This window comes from Rattus norvegicus, chromosome 15 (genome assembly GCF_036323735.1).
Source record: "Rattus norvegicus strain BN/NHsdMcwi chromosome 15, GRCr8, whole genome shotgun sequence".
In the NCBI taxonomy this organism is placed as follows: domain Eukaryota; kingdom Metazoa; phylum Chordata; class Mammalia; order Rodentia; family Muridae; genus Rattus; species Rattus norvegicus.
In genome coordinates, this window is record NC_086033.1 from 38,239,804 (window position 1) to 38,260,386 (window position 20,583).

A 20,583-nucleotide genomic window follows, 5' to 3' on the forward strand; every position below is an offset into this window, starting at 1 on the left:
AACAAATATACTGCCTCTACATAAATTAGCATGGATTAAAACATAACCTTCAGTGACAAAAACTATGCTGTAAAAACAATACAATTCCATTTATATGCATTTAACTATGGAGCAAATAGGCAGTAATATGAGTCACAAGGTAAAAAACATTATGGAGAAGGGGCTGGGGAGAGGGCTTAGGGGGTAAGGAGGGGGAAAGGTGCTTGCTACCAAGCCTAATGACCTGAGTTCGATCCCAAGGTCCGGCATGGTGGAAGGCGAGCATGGACTTCCAGACATTGTCTCCTGACCTCCAAATGCATGCTGTGGCTTTGCACATGTGCATGAACACATCCCACTAAGTAAACAAATAATTGTAATAAAATGTTTATTAGAAAAAATAGAAACAATGGGAGTGGCTAACTGACATAGAACTGGGGATACACGCTTAGGTGCACACAGCCTCACGAAGGAAGAGTTCCTTGCTCAGAGACTGGAAAAGACACGTTATTGTGGTTCCCATGCCACATGTGCTCTTATATATGCAAACAACTCTCTTCACCAATTCAAAACAATCTGTCATGTCCACATATTAGTACGGGCTATAGTAGTCTGGGAGAAGGCTCTTCCAGCTGGCAGAGAACCGCTATGCAAAAGACCTGCAGGAAGGAAGGTCAGATGTGTCAAATCACACGTACATATGGGATGCGCATACACATCCATCAGTGTCTGAGGGAAAGCTGAAAGCAGTCAGTCATGCAGCCCCTGTGCCTCCCTAGTGTAGACACCATTTGGGAGAATCGGACCTCCCAAGGGCCTTGTCAGGGATAGCACTGGTAAGGCTCTGAGGGTACGACCTAGTTACAGAGTCCCCAGTACAAAAGGGATGAGCTAAAGCCAACCAGAAGAAAGAGAAACTCAACCCAGAGGGCCATCTGTTAGCAGAGAACATTGCTGCAGGGTTCAGACCCACAGCTCCCTCAGTGAGATTCCAACTGGGCATCCAACATGATGGCCGTTAACTGGGTCACAGGATATGTCCCATTATAATACAACATTACGTGACAACCTGAGAAAATCAGAACCCTGAACACTGCTGGTGGGAAAGGGGACAGCTGCAGGAACAAACAGCTCGGCAGTGCAACCCACTGCTGGACATGCACCTGGCAGAAATGAAAACGCATTCATGCAAAAACCTGCTGACAGATGTCCATGGAAGGAAAGATGGGAATCATCCAGGTGTCCGACAGCTGACAAACAGATAAACAAATATACCATGTGCATGCAACAGAGAATCATCCACCCCTAAGAGGTAACAAGGCACCAAGAAGAAAGCCAGATGAGAAATACCCTGAGGATTCTCCTTGCACAGGGAGCTGAAAACTGGTGCATCTTCAGAGACAGAGGTAGGTAAGTAGCTGCTTGGGGCTGTGGCTACCAAAGTACCACAGGGTTTCTTGTTGAGGTGATGGAAGTGTTCTAGAACTGACTTGAGATGAGGGTGTATGCATGTATCTGTGAGTGGATTATGAAACACTGAATTATATACACCCAAATGGCTGGATTGCTGGCATATTGCATCTCGATAAAGTTAACTTTAAAGACACTCGTGGCTTAGAATGTTCAGAACCAGGGCCTTAGCCCCAAGTTCTAGTACTTGGACCAGCCCAGAGCCATAGCGTGAGGTTTTGTAAGCACTTAGTAGGAGGTCTGTGAAGTTTGAGTTCTTGAAGGCCACAACACAGAGTTTTCTGAAAGCTATAACACTCATCAATAAGCAAGAACTATTGGTAAAACTCTGGCCTTCCAAACACGTATCTCTGAGTTTGATTCTTGAACCCTGTGCAGTAGGGCACTAAGTGGTGGAGACTTGAGGACCCCTGGGACTCTATCTGGTGTCCAAGTCCTACACTAGTGAAGCTGACTAACTTTGAACTCTCAGAAGTCAGGATAATAGTGTGAGGTATGAACAAGGTTCAGCTTTTTAATCATCCATCATGGAGGAGGTAGAGGCTCATGAGGCCCCTCTCCTCCTCAAGGATTAGGCAGATAGCCCCTCCTGATAGAGGGACCCTGAAAGCCTTATCCCTCTCTGAGAACATGCTCAACTTCAGGGACAAACACTGTCTTCAGTGGTGTAGCCACTGGTAAGTTGCCCCTGCAGCAACTTGAATTAAACCATTGCTCACCGAGGTTTCCCTTGATTTGGGCTCATGCCCTTGACCTGTTTCCAGCACCCAATCTAGGGTGAAGAGATGTTTACTTCTCTCTTCAGGAAATTTCCCTTAAGTCATATACTCACCCACTAGTTTTCTCAATTCAGGGACCCTTCTCACTAACTGCCCCTCAGGGAGGAAGCCCAGCTGCCATCACCTCAAGAAAGCTGCTCTCTGGCTTTGAGAGAGGCCAGCGTGCTCACAGGACCAAGAATCTGATTTTCCCCCTGAGAGCCAACTGCTCAATCCCTAAGGGAGAATACAGGCTGACCTAGTCGTCAGACTTGGCCTGTGTTAGACTTGAGGAAATGAAGTAGGACGACATTCTAAACGGAGAGCCTGGAGTCTAGCACAAAATTCCTCCTTGCACTGGTTTGGGGCCAGGACCTCAGAGGTCCACCAAGGAATCCCATGGGCACTGCATCCCCAAACCACCCAAGAGCTCTTTGCTGTACCCTAATTCACACAGAACATGGCAAAGTTTGCCCACTGAAACCAGAGATGCCCATGGCCAGCGTGTCCGCATGCCTGCAGGAATGTTCTGCCACTTGAAAAGAGATGTCTTCTCCCTCTCACTCCCTCTGCCGTGCTATAGCAGCAGAGTCTGTCTGTCTCTGTGTCAGATGGCCATCTGTCTGGTTCTAAGCAATGCCAGGAGCTAATGAGAACAGACAGCCTCACTGTCATTCAGTAAACGAATACAAGTATAAACCTCCCCTTTTAAATAAAAGTTTAAAACCGCAATTTAAAACAATTTACTGGCAATTTAATCTTTGTTGTTCTTGGCTAAAAAGACATGAAAACCTTGGTTTCCTTCCATGGATGCACAGTGGGTCTCCAGGGGTGTCCCAGGCAGATGTTCCCCAGTTGCTGCTGGTTTCCCCGCAGCCTTTGTTTCTCTTCTCAGGGTAGCATTAACTTTTACAACTCATCAGAACAAAACACCACATAGTCAAGCAAGCAAACACAAATTATTAATCACTTAGACACTGTAGTGTAGAGGCAGGGTGAGAGCAAATGGGCCCTCAGTTTGTGTACCTGCCATCGCTCACACTCAAAAACACGGAGTGGAGGTAGAACACTTCCATGATGAGCAGTGATGTGGCAGTGTAAGCTGAATAAACTCTTTCCTCACGAGCTCCTTTTACTCATGGTGTTTGTTCACAGTAACAATAACCCTAACTTAAGAGTGAGGTAACCTGGACTCAGAAAGATAAACCTCATGTTCTCTCTCACCAGAGCTCCTCACTCCAAATCTTAGTTGTGAGGGTACATAGGCTGGAAACTAAGAAAATAAAAAGGGACCATATCTGAGGTAGGGCCATGGGGGTCTGTAGAGAGAGGAATAGCAGGGTATAAGTCGTTTGATTAGGGAAATGGGAAAAAGGAGGGAGGGATTCTAATTAGGGAAAGAGAATAGAGATAAATACAGGAGGAAGAAGAAGAGGAGGAAGAGGAGGAGGAGGAAGAGGAAGAGGAGGAAGAGGAGGAGAAGGAAGAGGAGGAGGAAGAGGAGTAAGAGGAGGAGGAGGAGGAAGAGGAGGAAGAGGAGGAAGAGGAGGAGGAGGAGGAGGAAGAGGAGGGTAGCCTAACAGTAAGGATGTCTGAAAAAGTCACAAGAAAGCACATTATTATGATAAGCGAAAAGAAATGCATGCACATCTGTATATAAATATTCATATACTGTTTAAATAAAATCTTCTGGGATAATAATGCTTCCTCCAAAGAGCCAGAGATCACTTAACAACAACAACAACAACAACAAGACACACAGGGCATCAAGGCATGAAAAGCCCTCTTTTGAGTTTTTGGTCAGTGTTGTACAACAGAGTTCCAAAATTAATGGGCTATTCCTATTAAGAAGGTAAGTGTCTATTGCTGAAGCCATCGTGCACTTCAGGAACAGGGCCCAGAGATCTGGGAGCTAAAATCGACTCGAATGTTCCTTCCCTTACAGACTAGCTTTCACGACACCAGAAGTCATCATCCAAGCTTCCAAAGGAGTCAGTCAGCAGTGACACCGACTCAGCTGTGATGCCTACGAACCTCAACAAGGACCACCATGGCACAGCAACGTTCAGAATGCAGTAGGAGCACACACCTCGGTGGTAACCAACATATGTTTAATTTAAGACTCGTTCACACATGACCTACAACCAGCACTTTCCTAAGACAGCACAATTCCTAATTGCATTCTAGTTGTCCTCATACGAGCCTCATGGGTCTCTTCACCCCTCAACAAGGAAACTATTTTTTGGAATAGATGGGAACCATCACAGGACACTGCAACCAATGGAAATGCAGGGTTGTAGAGCTCAGTCCCAATGAATATATGAGCAAAACACTCTAACACCACAGCTCAGGGGAATGTGGAAGAGGAGGCAGAAAGAGCATAAGAGCCAGAGGGCCAGATCAGAGAGTTTGCTATGTCTCCTAGGAATATTGGAAGCCACTCCCCACAGTCTCGACAACATGGCTGCCGAAACACAAACTGAACAGGGACAACAATAGACATGCTGAAGTGGATGAGGGGAAGACCGAGAGGTCTCAACCCTTCACAAAGAACTCCAGGCAACTAAGGAACGCTGAGAAGGAGAAAAACCATCTTCCCCAGAGAAGAGCACGCCAATCAGTTGTTTACCCAATGCCCAGCGGTCAACCCTGCACACATACATTACACCGAGCAGGTTGTATTTAGAAACACGTTATATAAATGCATGTACATAAATGTGTGTAGTAATAGTGGAAAACGAGGCTATGAATTTGAAAATGGAGCAAGCAGGGATCTATGGGAGGGTTTGGAGAGAGGAAAGAGAAAGGAGAAATAATTACATTATAAATCTCAGGTATAAAAGAAAAACTATAAATGTATACCAGGTTTAAGACCATTCAGAAACGAAACACCACTTTCTGCGACACATGGTACTGAGCATTGCCCTGGAAGACTTTGAGGCTGGGACCTCGGCCCTCCCCATGTATAAATAAGGACTCAAGACGGATCAAAGCTCACATGTAATAGCCAAACTGGAAACCTCCTAGCAGAGAGCAGAGAGGAAACTGTCACGACTTTAGTTCCAGCAAAGATTTATTGGGCATGGAAAATAAAAAAATGTAAACAAGAAAAGGGAAATAAATTGAGATTCAGCAAAATGAAGCTGAAAAAAGAAAAGCCAAAAACCTTCCATGAAACAAATTATGCCAAGCAGAAGTGGGAAGAAGATGAGCATGGTGGCCTGAAATGCTAATGATTCAACGTGGAGGCAGGAGAGTGACGAGTTAAAGGTCATCTTTGGCAACATAGCAAGCTTGAGCCCAGGTACACGAGATTATGTCTCAAAAACATAAATAAATAAATAAAATTAAATTAAATTAAAAAAAGACAACCAATCTAAAGGGAGAAAATATTTCAAAATCATATATTTGATAAGATATGGCATCTAGTTTGAATAAAAAACCCTCATAACCCAGTTTTGTGTGTGTGTGTGTATGTGTGTGTGTGTGTGTGTGTTTTCTTTTTAAAGGATATTTAAAAGCAGGCAAAATTTTGATTACATATTTCTCAAGGGCAATATACAAATTGTTCATAAACACATAAAGTCACTGAGCATCATTAAATTTTAGAGAAACACATACGTAAACCACAGTGAAATCATCCCTTGTACTTGCTAGGATGATTACAATACAAAAATATGAAATTTCGGGGTGGGGAATCTGCTAAAACTGGAGCTAAAATGGGTGATAAGAATGCAAAATAGCCCATTTCAGTTGAAAAGCAGTGTGGCCAATGCTCAAGGGTTAAACGTAAGGTCACCGTGAGGCCCAGCACCCAGCTCTCGGGTGGGCCACCAGGAGTGAAGCATTCATCCACACGAGAAGGAATACAAACATTAGAGCAGCCATCACAAACCCCATAGTAAGCACAACCCCAACAGCCATCGACGGCGAGTGCACACAGAGCATGTCAAAAAGTCACGCAGTGGGCTCCTGTAACACACGAAGCATGAAAACGTGACGAAGTCAGTCATACAGACCATGCACGGTCCCAGGTTTATGAAGCGCCCCAAACAGGCAAATCTACAGAGACCAAATAGATCAGCCGTTACCTAGGGCCCAGGAGCAACAGGATTTGGCATGAGAAATGGGTCCTGGTTTCTTCTGGGGGCAGGGTGACAGGAAAATGTTTTAAAATAGGACCAGTGAGATGACCCAGTGGGTAGAGGAGCTTGCTGCCAAGCCACATCTGACATCTGGAGTTTGATCCTGGAGACACACACGGTGGAAGGAGGGAATCAACTCCTGCAGGTTCTTCTCTGGCCTCCACATGAATAAATACCACAGCACATGCCTGCCTACACAGTCTCACATTCTCTCTCTCTCCCTCTCTCACCCCACCCATGTTTTTAACATGGTCTAAATGGATAGCATTGATAGCTAACAGGTCTATGAACAGACTAAAAATGACTCAAGCATATACTCCGACTGTGTGAATTGTACAGGACACAAACCATGTCTATGAATGACTCAATTAAAGCTACTATTACATAAATGTCTTTCTCAGTCATTCAGAGATTACAACTTTGCAGTTTCATATTGTGCCTGCTGATTATCAGGCCCCAATTCCACCCAAACCCAGAGCTCTGAGTGTTGGCTCCAGCTTGCTCCTCCTGGCCATCCTGGATCACTGACTCCAATACCATGCGTGCACAGAGTAGCAGCCATAGACAGTATTGGCAGTTACTGACAAAGCCAGCGTCCTCTTAAGAAGTGACATGAGAATGAGAAGGAATAAGGAATGTGTTAAAAAAAAAAGCATTTTTTTTGGGGCAGTGCTCCCTTTTCTCCTAGTCTCCAGCCATCACTTAGAGTATGTGAACTGAGAAGCTTTTCTTCTTCCCCTAACGATGATGGCAGGCTCCCAGAACAGGAGGACTAGGGTGGGAGAGCACAAGTCCTGAAGAGGAAACACTGTAAAGAAGAGTGAGGGTGACTCCGGCACCGTTCATGCTGTCATTGCCCATGTGACAACCACCCTTATTCTCAGCACAGCTACAGCAGCTGTCATGGGATGGACGTCGGCTTGGCCTGTAAACTCAAGGCTGGAGTGGGCCATAGAACAAAGGGGAAAAGAGAAAAACTCCCTGCTCTAATAAAGCAGGAATCTGTAGTGGAGACAGGAGTTATCAGTACTTAGACAAAGGATCAGTGTATGCAGGAGAAAGATGCAAGCAGGCAGAACCTGTCAGGAAGAGAGGCTGTCAGGGGAAGCAGCTTTCAAGGGGAGAGGCTCTCAGGAAAGAAAAGGCTCTCTGGGATGGGGCTGGGCTATCAGGTTGGGAGGGGCAGCTCTCAGCTGGGCATAGGGTCTCAGGGTGTCAGTCAGGTGGGAGAGGTTGTTAGATTGGGTGTAGCTGTCAAGTGCAGGGAGGTTGTCAGTCAGGTAGGGAGAGGCATCAGGTGGGGAGAGGTTGTCAGGTAGGGAGAAGCTGTCAGGTGGGGAGAGGCATCAGGTGGGGAGAAGCTGTCAGGTGGGGAGAAGCTATCAGGTGGGGAGAGGTTGTCAGGTGGGGAGAGGCTGTCAGTGAGGAGAGGCTGTCAGGTGGGGAGGGGCTGTCAGTGGGGAGAGGCATCAGGTGGGGAGAGGCTGTCAGGTAGGGAGAGGCATCAGGTGAGGAGAGGCTGTCAGATGGGGATAGGTTGTCAGGTGGGGAGAGGCATCAGGTGGGGAGAGGCATCAGGTGGGGAGAGGCTGTCAGTGAGGAGAGGCTGTCAGGTGGCGAGTGGTTGTCAGGTGGGGAGAGGCTGTCAGGTGGGGAGAGGCTGTCAGTGGGGAGAAGCTGTCAGGTGGGGAGAAGCTGTCAGGTGGGGAGAGGCATCAGGTGGGGAGAAGCTGTCAGGTGGGGAGAAGCTATCAGGTGGGGAGAGGTTGTAAGGTGGGGAGAGGCTGTCAGTGAGGAGAGGCTGTCAGGTGGGGAGAGGTTGTCAGGTGGGGAGAGGCTGTCAGTGAGGAGAGGCTGTCAGGTGGGGAGGGGCTGTCAGTGGGGAGAGGCATCAGGTGGGGAGAGGCTGTCAGGTAGGGAGAGGCATCAGGTGAGGAGAGGCTGTCAGATGGGGATAGGTTGTCAGGTGGGGAGAGGCATCAGGTGGGGAGAGGCATCAGGTGGGGAGAGGCATCAGGTGGGGAGAGGCTGTCAGTGAGGAGAGGCTGTCAGGTGGCGAGTGGTTGTCAGGTGGGGAGAGGCTGTCAGGTGGGGAGAGGCTGTCAGTGGGGAGAAGCTGTCAGGTGGGGAGAAGCTGTCAGGTGGGGAGAGGCATCAGGTGGGGAGAAGCTGTCAGGTGGGGAGAAGCTATCAGGTGGGGAGAGGTTGTAAGGTGGGGAGAGGCTGTCAGTGAGGAGAGGCTGTCAGGTGGGGAGGGGCTGTCAGTGGGGAGAGGCATCAGGTGGGGAGAGGCTGTCAGGTGGGGAGAGGCTGTCAGGTAGGGAGAGGCATCAGGTGGGGAGAGGCTGTCAGGTGGGGATAGGTTGTCAGGTGGGGAGAGGCATCAGGTGGGGAGAGGCTGTCAGTGGGGAGAGGCTGTCAGGTGGGGAGAGGTTGTCAGGTGGGGAGAGGCATCAGGTGGGGAGAGGCTGTCAGGTAGGGAGAGGCTGTCAGTGAGGAGAGGCTGTCAGGTGGGGAGAGGTTGTCAGGTGGGGAGAGGCTGTCAGGTGGGGAGAGGCTGTCAGTGGGGAGAAGCTGTCAGGTGGGGAGAAGCTGTCAGGTGGGGAGAGGCATCAGGTGGGGAGAGGCTGTCAGGTAGGGAGAGGCATCAGGTGGGGAGAGGCTGTCAGATGGGGATAGGTTGTCAGGTGGGGAGAGGCATCAGGTGGGGAGAGGCTGTCAGGTAGGAGAAGCCCCCTACCCCTAGCAACATAAACCAAGTAGAAAAAAATTTTATACAAGAAGTGCTGCCTCTGTTTTTCAATATTTACTTGCTGAACTGGAGATAAGACTTATCAAGTGGATCTTATGACAGTTTTGATGGAGGATGAGGCTCAGTAAACTAAATATAACAGCCTTTTACTTCCATGAGTATATTCCTTCTTTTATTGTTTATCAAGGGACAGAACTCACCCCCCCCCCACCTTTGCTAGCGCAGCAGAGTTTTAAAGACAAGAACTCAAAGGTCCATCTTGCAAGGAAATATTTATAAAGCTGTTGTTCCTGGCTCACACAGTATCCCCCTCCCTTCCAATCCTAACCACTCTGCTTTCTAGCCCTGTAGTGAAAATGCTGGTGACTGTAGACCACATTAGACTGTCACCGTCTTCCCCTCTCCAGGGTCTTCCCCTCCCCATGGTATTCTCTGGGACACCCATCTTAGGGTAGCCTTTCATTGTCCCATCGGTCCTCTGAATACCAGCTTCCCGAAGATTTTCTACTTAACGACTGACTATGAGTATGAATCCAAGAACCTTTCAGAAACCTAGGAAATTCAGTTTAATTTTTTTTCTTTAATACCTAAGTGTGTGCCAGAGACTTATGCCTTATCCTAGTGAAGGTCTTCGGTTTTGCTAATTTGAACTATGCCCAGAGCCCAGAGACATGGAGAGTCTAACCTGACTATCATAGTGTGGCCTTATCTGAAAACACTGAAATGCCTTCAACTTCGTGATCTTTAAAGTCTTCCAGCCCAGACCCTGGACTGAACCCTGTTAGTCAGCTCTTCACTGCTGTGACAAAATGCTATGAACTTAGGCGAGGAAGATTTCGGCTCATGTTTGAGTACCCCTGTCATTTAGCCTCATTGTGATGGCTGTGCTAAGGGAGTACACTCTAAGAGCAGGTGTCGGAAGTCGGTTGCTTACCTTATGGCATCTGAGAAGCAAAGAATATAGGGCCAGCATCCAGAATGTCCTCTCCATGGCCATGCCCCCATTGATCTAACTTCCTTAGGCCCCACCTCCTAATGGTGCCACAAGATGGTGACCAAGCCTTTTCTAAAACACAGGAGCCTTGGAAACATTTAAGATCCAAACTGTGACAGGCTGCTTGTTAATTGTGGCAGGACCTCAGGGAAAACACAGCTCTCCCATGTCTCACTTTTGAAAAGCATCATGTAGGAGTAATGGATTTGCTCTTCCGGACCTTCTTTACAGATTTCCAGAGGCAACACATGCCCAGTGTTCACAGAGCCACACGGTAGCCACTGGGGTAAATATCCCTCACTTGGAACCAAATAGTCTCTGCTCAACAACACACTGGATTGTATTGTCCCTGCTCATATCTGGACTGGTCCTCTAGCTGGCTGAGCTACCAGGCAGGCAAAGAATATATTGCTTGCACTTATTAAACATCATTTCTTAATAAATAGACGACTCTTCCCCTGGACCAGTATGCCTGTCCGTTCAACCACCCTGACATCAAACCATTTTAAAATAACAATAATAAGCTCAAGTGCTTCATAGACAAGCCAGAGCAGAAGGCCTGTGAGGGGTTTCAGACTATGCTTCTCCTCCACGTGATCTAAACAGAAGTGCCTGATACCTGGACTAGGAAAGCTTTAACTTGAGATATGCTGAGGTAGAAGTGTAGACATGACAGGGTCCAAGCTGTGGACTCACACCGGAGACTCAGGAGAGTGGCTTTCAAATAAAGGACACATTAAACACAAACAACCAAAGGAAAACCTGCCTTGTTTCTTTACCTTTCCGAATGATAAATATTTAAAAGTGACAACTTATTGTTAATGCTGGTCTTAATGCATTTCTCTATGTGTTGTGTCTACAGTTGCCTGGACTAAGTCTAATTGCAGCTCTGTACAATAGACATTCATCCTAATCACCACCGACGTGTATTAACAAGGCACATCAAGACACCAGCTCACCCTAGTTAAAGTGTTTGCATTCATAAAAGACAACAAATGGGGCTAGAGAGGTGGCTTGCACCTGAGATCCCTGTTCTGGGGAGAGGAGGCAGGACAGTCGTAGGAAGTCTGAGGCCAGCTTGGGCTCCATTAAGAGCTGCAGAGTGGCAGACTACAGAGTAAGACTGTTTCCACCACACAAAATAAAGTGGAAAAAAGAATAAAATGTTGAAAAAGCAGAGAAATGTTGAAGTTCTGTTAATAAAAATATAAATTAGAACACTCATTATGGAAAACAGATTATATTTTTTTTTTAATAAAAAGACAGAAACAGAACTCCTAAATGATCCAGAACGCTTCAGTAAGCTCTTCTACGTAAAAATCCGAAGGGGAGCACGTTGTTATATTAGACACGCCTGCATCCCCATGTTTACAATGGCCGTCCACAGTAGCCAAATCACAGTGTCGGTCAACAGATGAGTAGCTTAAAAGAGGATTATTATCCCTCCGCTTAAAAAGGAAGGGTGAAATCCGGTTGTTTGTAGCCTGGTGGGCAGAGCCAGAGTCTGTCATGGTGAGTGAAAGGAGCCAAGAGCAGAAAGGCAAGGGACTGTAGTGGCTACTGCAGACTTGGAAGAGCAGGGAGGACCAGAGAGGTTAAGACCCCAGGTACCGAAACACAAAGGAGGGATTATTCTGGATGCCACAGCACAGCAGGGCAAGTACAGTCTCCATGTCTCAAAGAACTGAAAACGAGACACCAGAAGGTCTCAAGACAGGACAGTGGTCCACATGTAAACTCCAACTCTTCCAATCTCACTCGCACATCCCGTACATGTGCACTGGATGTGTAAGTAATACTCCCAACCAAAGAGAAATGAATGATGCCAACCATTCAAAATCCCCTTTTCAAAATGATTCTATCCCCCTTACATCAATTCCCAGGTTTGGTAACTCAATGTCATATCCTGGTGCAGAGCAGACGGGTTCAGAAGCACTAGACTTGAAGGCACACACACATGTTCACGTTTTAGGTCGAAGCCTTTAATCTCTTACTGTTGATATATTCTATTTCAGGAAAATTAGTTAAATATGTGTTCATCATGATTTTCCAAAAAGAAAACAAAACTAAGGTTCAAGTATCTACAAAAAAAAAAAAAGGAAAAATATTGTGATAACATAGGACTCTCTGATTTCTAAAATTCTAATAGCCTCAGATACCACGCACCCGTGAAAACAAACGAAAGTGAATAAGAATGCACAAAAGACTGACAGACAGATGTCGCCTGGCACTTGTATGTTTGCACGGGGATTATCTCCCAACTGGTTCGCTTTGGTCTCAATGACTGCTGCGGCCAAGTGGTGAAAGACATTAGTAGGAACAGTTGCTTAGAATGAGAACAAATGCTAGCTGTGTTTCTCAGATGACCCAGGTGTCAAGAATTTGATAAACAAGTGTGTGGAGAGGGTGTCTGTCTGTCTGTCTCCCCCCTCTCTCTGTATGTCTGTCAGGGAACAAACCACAGGAGATTCAACCCTGGAACCCTGGCAGAACTTGGCCAACTGATTAAACAGGAAAGAGCAGAAACCCAGGCACTCAGCAGACAGGCTACCCTACTACCCAGGAGCACAGTTACACAGCCAGGACTTTCTTACAGCCAGAAGACTCGTGCCCCGCAAAGGCTCCCCAAAGGTAGCAACTTTCGTTAGGTCCATCAACTACCACAGCGACTGTGGAAAACTGTGGCCTAGATGTGACCAACTTGAAAATAGAGCATCAAGAATTTAGGATAGATCCTTCGTGTCTGCTGTTTTGAGTTCATTACAATGAAGCGGTCCTCGGGGTAGTTGGAAGAATCAGAAAAGGGGGCACGTCAATAGTTCAAGGAACGGAACATGAGGCAACATGTCAGATGTACACGCAGGGAAACGGAAAACATAATTTTCTTTGGGACCAATTAAGAACTGCTTGCTTTCTCTCAGTCACAAAGGTGTCAGCATTGTGAGGGAAAAGGTTTTTTTTTTTTTTTGGTTTCCCCCCCCTAATAATGCAAGTTAATGTGGCACTCTTCTGTAGTGATGATCACATTCTGAACATCTTCTCTTGCAATGTAAGCATCATCACAAAGCAGGACTTGGGGCATAAATATTTAAGACACATTCCACATGTTTAATTAAGTGCTTTTTTTTATTTTTATAATTTTTACTTTTGTCTCTCATTTGTTTTTCTAATAGGGAAAAAAACCCAAATATTATGAGCTTCTGCTTCAGTGTTTTGGGCCACGTTTGGCCCAGAATCACCGCTTCACTTGGCAGGCAGAATTGTTAGGAATGGGGACGGCAATGAATTAATCACCAACACAGGAAGCCGAGAAACAGGGAAGAGCTTGAACAGTGGCACATCCATTTGCCCTGGTGGTGCTGCACATGGTTCTAACGTGGACAGCAGTAATGCCAGTGATACGAGCAGACTGCTGACCTTTCTAGACTACCCCACTCAGGAACGGGCTTCCAGGCTTCTCTTGTCCTCCTTGACCCTGCTTCTGTGCAGAAACGCTAGTATGAAAGTCAACCGAGGGGCCTTCTGCCCTGTAAACTAGGTTTCCGACCAACACAGGAAGGAAACTGATGGAAATTTCCTAAGCCCGCAGACAGGCGTCTCCTCCCAGGCTGTCTCCCCGGCATCACTGCACATCGCCAAGGGTCAGGCTCACTCTCAAGTGTCCTCGGCCTCTTTGCTGTTGACCTCAGCGTCTACCCCACATTTTTCACAAAGAGCTTCTCCAATTCTTCCTCTTACACCATCTGTCTATATTTCTGTCAGTTAAAGGATAGATAGCTCTGCCCAGTTCAACAAATAAGCAACCAAGTTGATGACATGCTAAGTGTTTTCTTGTGTTCCTCTGCCTTAAATACAGCAACAGTGTGTAAACTTTCCTGGCCGGGCATAGCCCTGGGTTCAGTTCAGTCTCCCCAGATCTCTCACTCACACACACACACACACACACACACACACACACACACACACACACACACACAAAACCCCAAACCTGTACTGTTTAACCAAAGGGAATTAAAGGGAATTAAAACCCCTAAGAATCAGGAGTTGATCTTGTAGAGTGTTGGTATTACATAGAAATCATTTTACCTGAAGGTAATCCTCTATAAGCACGTCATCTTCAATCTAACAAAATTATTTTATTTTTCAGAATCAGAAACAGTTCCTTAGAGAAATCATTCCCCTTTCCTAGTTTGGATTAATAGTGCAAAAATGAGAGATACTCAGGTTCTCATCGTGGCTTAAATGGGTTATGTTTGTAGAGACCAAGAGTTGCTTATCAGTGTGGATTTTCACTCTGGAGGTATACCGGTAAAATATATGAGGAAAATATTTCCAAAATTCTCAGATTTTAGAAATCGTTTTTATTCAAGAAACATTACATCTGAGAATACTCCCATCTTCGGAAGAGTCTCAAAATTAGCAAGGGTAAAAGAAAATTGCCTTAATCATGAAAATAACGCTGTGTCAGGGCTAAACTGGAAAAAAGTCAAGTTAGGCATTCTGCCTTAATTGTATGTAATCAACAAATCTGAAAATACGCTAAGCCAGAGTGCAAACAGTCTAGAGGAAGGTGTGCGCCTGGAGTTAGTAATTTCCCTGTATTAAGACATCAACCAGGAGGTTGGCTTACAGCTGGACACACACTCTGCTGAGAAATCACATCATGAAAGGAACTAAAGAGAAGTTTTATTTTTGCAAGTGTGTGATTGGATCCCGACCAGCATGGAGGCCAATGAAAACACAATTGGTGATAGCATTCTAATTACCGTGTCGGAGCTCCGCTTTGACATAATTCTGTGTGTCACTTGAAGGCTGAAGGATACCACACACAAGACGCCCAGAGCTCTGATTTCCCACTATCGAGTATGAGTCACTAACGCAAAAAGATAAACGGAGGAAGAGCCCAAACTAGAAGCCATTTCTAAGAAATCAAAGTTAGGGCAGACAGACAGAGTTCTGAAAGCAGGCGGAATGAGTGACAGGCTTGAGTCCAGAACATGCTAGAAGACTGAGCCAGCCGTGAGAATGAAGCTGAAGTGCTCAAAGCCGGGCACTTCGGCTCAGGGCAGCAGCGTGTGCCGATTTTCTGTTTTTTTGTTTTTTTTGTTTTTTGTTTTGTTTTTTTTTTTTTTAGCTTATTGTTGCTTTATTTTTGTGTGGTGGTGGGTCAAGCATACATACATAATGCATGTGTATTTATGTGTACATATATATTGTTTGACACACACACACATATATACATACATGCATGTATACAAAAAATGTATGCCTCTGTGTGTGTGTGTGTGTGTGTATATATATATGTGTGTGTGTATGTGTGTGTAAGTGTGTGTGTGTATATATGTGTGTGTATGTGTGTGTATGTGTGTATATGTGTGTGTATATATATGTGTGTGTGTAAGTGTGTGTGTATGTGTGTATGTGTGTATGTGTGTGTAAGTGTGTGTGTGTATATATGTGTGTATGTGTAAGTGTGTGTGTGTATATATGTGTGTATGTGTGTGTATATATATGTGTGTGTATTTGTGTGTGTGTATATGTGTGTGTATGTGTGTATATGTGTGTGTGTGCGTGTACACATATGTTGCCATACATGTATATATCCAAGTCTGTCTCCGCATGGACAAAGCTGCTGCCATGTCTCTTACTCCAGATCATGACACTCTCTCAGGCAAAGGGCACACATTTTGTTACACCTTTGCTTACCCTTGGACTCATTATCATCTAATGGAATTTCTCAAGTGTTTTTCCTAAAATTATGCTATGAAAAATCTTTACAGCACTGTTCAAAATAATGAAACACCATTCAGCTATTTTTTTTTGTTAGGGCCTCAAGTACGCCAGGCAAGTACTGGGCTTTACTACTGAGCTACAGCCTGGCCTCCTTGCTCAGCCTCCTACAAACGTGTTTTACATTATTACCTCACATAGAAACTTCATGTGCTTTCAAATGTGCACCTGTGGACCGCGCCTCCCCCACCCCTACCTCCCATCCCTAACCCCCGACCCCTGGCATAGAGTCCAACTCTTAGGGTGGGTGAGCTGACAGCCGTTGGCACTGTGATTGCCGCTTTCTCTTTGCTCACCCCTACTTTCTGATTTCTCTTTCTATGAGGAATATAAATAATTCTTAGCTAGGAAAATAACCTGCCAAAGTCTTTAAACACATCCAGTGCACCTCCCACCTCTCAGTCCGGACTCGGCCCTGTGGCTTTGCGCCAGGTTTTACGAGTTTGCTTCTAAATCCATTCTGAGAGACAGAAGTCTAAACACATCCAAGAATACAAATGATGACCTCGGCTACCCTGAGGATGCACATCCAGTGCAGACTCCGCTGTGGGCTTCCTCTCGACTTCATCTCCTGCCCAGATACTGAAAGCCATAAATCATACTTGCTAAGGGGGGTGCCGCTGAGGGGCCACCATCGTCACCTGCACTCGTCGGGGTCTGTGGAGAGGCCATTGCCGACTTCCTCACAAGGGAGACACTGATGAGCCTTTCATGACTCTCTTCCTGATGAGGTAGCCACTTAACGTTTCTGAATACTCTCAGGAGGTCAAAAGTCTGCTCACCCCCACTAGACTGTGCTATGAAATTTATTTCCATTTTGACAAGAACAAAGAGCTTCAAAGAAGAAAGAGAGAAAAGAAAACAGAGAAGCCGTTCTTGCACACATTGAGAATGGCCTACGTATTCATTCTCCCTCCAGAGAGCAACAAACCCTCTACAACTAGAGGGAGAGGACCTAAACTAGGCAAACTGTTAGTGAAACTGAGAGTGTAACACATGTGTAAGCAAAGTAACAGGCAGGGCCAGCTAGATAGGCCATAGCTGAAGTCAGATCAACCCCCACACCAGCTTCCCCCTTCACAGCTCAGACCATGTGCAAGATGATTTAGCCATTTATAAAACGAACAAACAAAAACAAACAGAAAAACAAAGGTAATGTTTGTCAATGATTAACAGGTGAAAAGACGAACTTCTGAACTTGATTTCCTAATTTGTATATGTAGCTTATTCTTAGACAGAAGCCTTAGACAGAAGCCTAAACACACCCGAGAACACAAAGGATGACCTCTGCCGCCCTTGACATCCAGTGTAGACCCCTCTGTGGGATGTGTTTAGGTTTCTGTCACTAAAGGTTCCTAGCTTGCGTATGATCCCATTTCTACTGACATCAACAAAAGGCCCTCACAATGGGGTGGAGTGGAGCCACCAAGGAGGGAGGCAGTAATTCTTAAGTCCTGTGGGCTCCCAGAGAGGAGAGGAGGCAGAGGTAACGTGCCCAATGCTACTGATACATTTTGAGTTTAAAGTGCTTGAAAAACACAGGCGTGAAAAAGTTTGGGACACCAGTGCTTCCATGGATTGATGGGGGTGAGGTGGGGACAGCATGTTCAAGCTAACCAGGAAGCTGTCAGTCTTGGTACCGACTGCCTGTCACAATCCCTCAGTGGCTGGGAAAATTCCCAGATTCAGGTTTGCTCCCTCTGGGGGAATGGCCTAGGAGCCATTTTTGTTGTTGTTGTCGTTGTTCATTTGGCCTATATTTTGTTCTCTTTAATTCAGTGAAATTTAATTTTTATTAGGTAAATTCTTTTATTCACACATGTCTGTCTTTATTGTGATAAAAAAATTAACAGAACATAAAATTCACCCTTTGAGGGCTGGAGAGATGGCTTTGTAGTTAAGATCCTTGTTCCTCTTCCAGAGGACCTGAGTTTGGTTCCCAGTACCTATTACTGAGTGGTTTACAAATGCCTGTAACTCCAACTCAGCTCCATGAGATATGATGCCCTTAGTAGGTACACACACACACACACACACACACACACACACACACAGATACACACAGATACACACACAGAGATACACACACATACACACACATACACACACATACACACACATACACACACATATACACACATACACACACACAGATACACATACACACATACATACACACACATACACACACAGATACACACACACATACACACACATACACACACATATACACACACATACACACACATATACACACCACACACACACATACACACACATACACACACATATACACACACATACACACACACATATACACGGACAGTGAAAGACCCTGGTTCTGGTTGAAGAGGTTTGAAACCCCGGTGACCCTGAGGGATAGTAGGCATTTCACCTGACTCCCAGGAAACCAGCCAGTCACTAGCCCTCAGCCCCATTAGATTTGTGACCATCAGTCACATAAGGGCAATGCCCCAAACCCCTTTGTAGGTGGAGGACCTGACTATAGGTCACATAGGCTCAAGACAGATCTCCATTATAATGAGGTACCTAAAGGCCTGGAGGCTTAGCTAATGAATTTTCCTTCCCAGACGCTCCTCCCTGCAACAGGTATTTAATCTCAGGCCCACTCTGAGAAGGGGGTAACAGTTTTACTCATCCACTTTCCGCCATGACAATAAATGTCTTGAAATCATGGACTGTCTCTTTTATCAGGGTCCAGGATCCACTGTGGGAACCACAGAGAAGGCCTTCGCCTACAGAGCCGCTGTCTGGTCTCCTGAAGAAAGCTTCCCTGCACTCCCCGTGGCACCCGCCACTGAGCTCTAGCCTATTGTCACCAAGCCAAGGACTATCCCTGAGGGACCAGCCCAAGTGCCCCCTTTTCCCCCTCAGCCCTGGGGGGTTGGTTCCAGCCCTGCGGGGGCCCACTCCATTCTCAGCTCTTCTGAGGTATCCCAGCGCTGCCTGGATGCCCAAGAGTCTGAGAACCCACTGCTCTGGCCTCCTTGCAAGCCAGGTGATCTCCAGTCAGCTCTGACTGTGTCCTGCTTCAGACTGTGCTTCCCCACCCCTGGAGCGCTGACCCTCTCACAGCCCAAGGTCCGCCCAAACTTCCCATGTCCTGCCTCCCGTAGCGGCTTGAGCTCTGTGGTGGAGCAGACTTGGGCCTCCCACCTTAACCTACACACACACACACACACACACACACACACACACACACACACACACACAAAGTATAACTAAATCTTTCAAACACTTTTAAGACTAAGCATATCACGGCACTTGGCATAATCGCAACACAACCGTCCTCAGCACGAGGCTCCAGAACATTTCGCTATCTTCAAAAGAAAAAGCCTGTATCTATGAAGCAGTTACCCACTTCCCCCCTTTGCTTAGCTGCTTAGCTTTGTGTGTTTGTCCACTCCGGATATTCCACAGGGATGGAATGTTGCCACATGCCATCTCGTTTGTGACTGGCTTCCTTTGCTACCCATAGCTTTGACGTTCAGCACACTGTGGTAGATACCATTGTCTCATTCCTTTCTACGGCTGGATATTATCGTACAGACAGGCCTCACTTTCCTTATCCACTTGTGAACTTAGTTATCTACACATTTGGCTATGGTGAACAATGCTATTATAAATGCATGCACATAAGTATTTGTTTGAGTATCCATTTTTAATTCTTTAATGTCACCTGGTACACTTACGTTGCAGCCCCCTCCCTCCGCCCCAGCTTTGTTCTCTGGATGGTTCTTTGTAAAGCTGGTGCTAAGCAGAGGGGAGCACATGAGGAGAAGACACATGGATGAGGCTATGATGGGCCATGTGGCCAAAGTTCAGGAAAACATTCAGAGGCTTCCAGAAATACAGCAGACACAGCAGGCTATGTTGGGAGATGACAGACAGTCACAGCAATAGAAAAAAAATCACCCCAGCAAGGAACCAACAGGGGCACCAAGATGACTCACTTGGTTGCTGCACAAGCCCTGCAACCCAGGAACAGCCTCCAGAACCCGGCCAAAGGTGGGGGAGGACGGACTTCGTGGATTTATCATTTGACCTTCACAGGTGCACTGTGGCATGCGCAACCCCATCTCTCCCCACTCTCACACACAACAATAACAGTAATAAATAGTCTTTGTGAACTTGACACAAACCAGGAAAGAGACTCCCTCAGTTGGGGAGTTGCCTCTGACTAACCCGTGGGCACGTCTGTGGGGCGTTTTCTTGATTAATGTTTGATGTGGGAGGGCCCAACCCACTGTGCTCATGGTGCCCCTGGGCAGATGAACCTGGGTTGTATAAAAAAATTAGCAAGCCTTAAACACCATTCCTCCACGGCCTCTGCTTCAGTTCCTGCCTCACGTTCCTGCTTTGACTTCCTTTGCTGATCAACTCTGACCTGTAAGCCAAGGAAACCCTTTTCTCCACCCAGGCTGCTTTTGGCCAGAGTTTCATCAAAGCAACAGGGAAGCAAAATGGGGCAAACAAACCATCAATGACAAATGCTCGAAGAACTAGGAATCAAATGAGAAAGAGAATGGCCAGTTGCTTATGATGGAATGTGGGAGGTATCAGCCTCACTGAGGGTGTAAGGATTAACACTAAAACACTGTCCCAGAAGAGCAGAGGCCACACCCCTTTAATTATCACACAATACCTAGGACATGCAATGCAAATATCAAACTC

General features: G+C 46.2%; 1 protein-coding gene across 15 annotated transcripts in view; it reads right to left on the minus strand.

Moving 5' to 3' along the window:
* Nucleotides 1–20,583, minus strand: part of Atp8a2 (ATPase phospholipid transporting 8A2) — a 532,902-nt gene that overhangs the window by 246,297 nt on the left and 266,022 nt on the right. The window contains exon 26 of one of the 15 annotated variants that reach the window (XM_039094004.2): nt 1–19,777. This exon is cut by the window's left edge and continues 14,245 nt beyond it. The exons of the other annotated variants lie outside the window; for them this stretch is intronic. Within the exon in view, the coding sequence (XP_038949932.1) occupies nt 19,663–19,777 (115 nt within the window). The 3' untranslated portion in view covers nt 1–19,662. The remainder of the gene's footprint in view (nt 19,778–20,583) is intronic. 15 annotated transcript variants of the gene reach the window in all.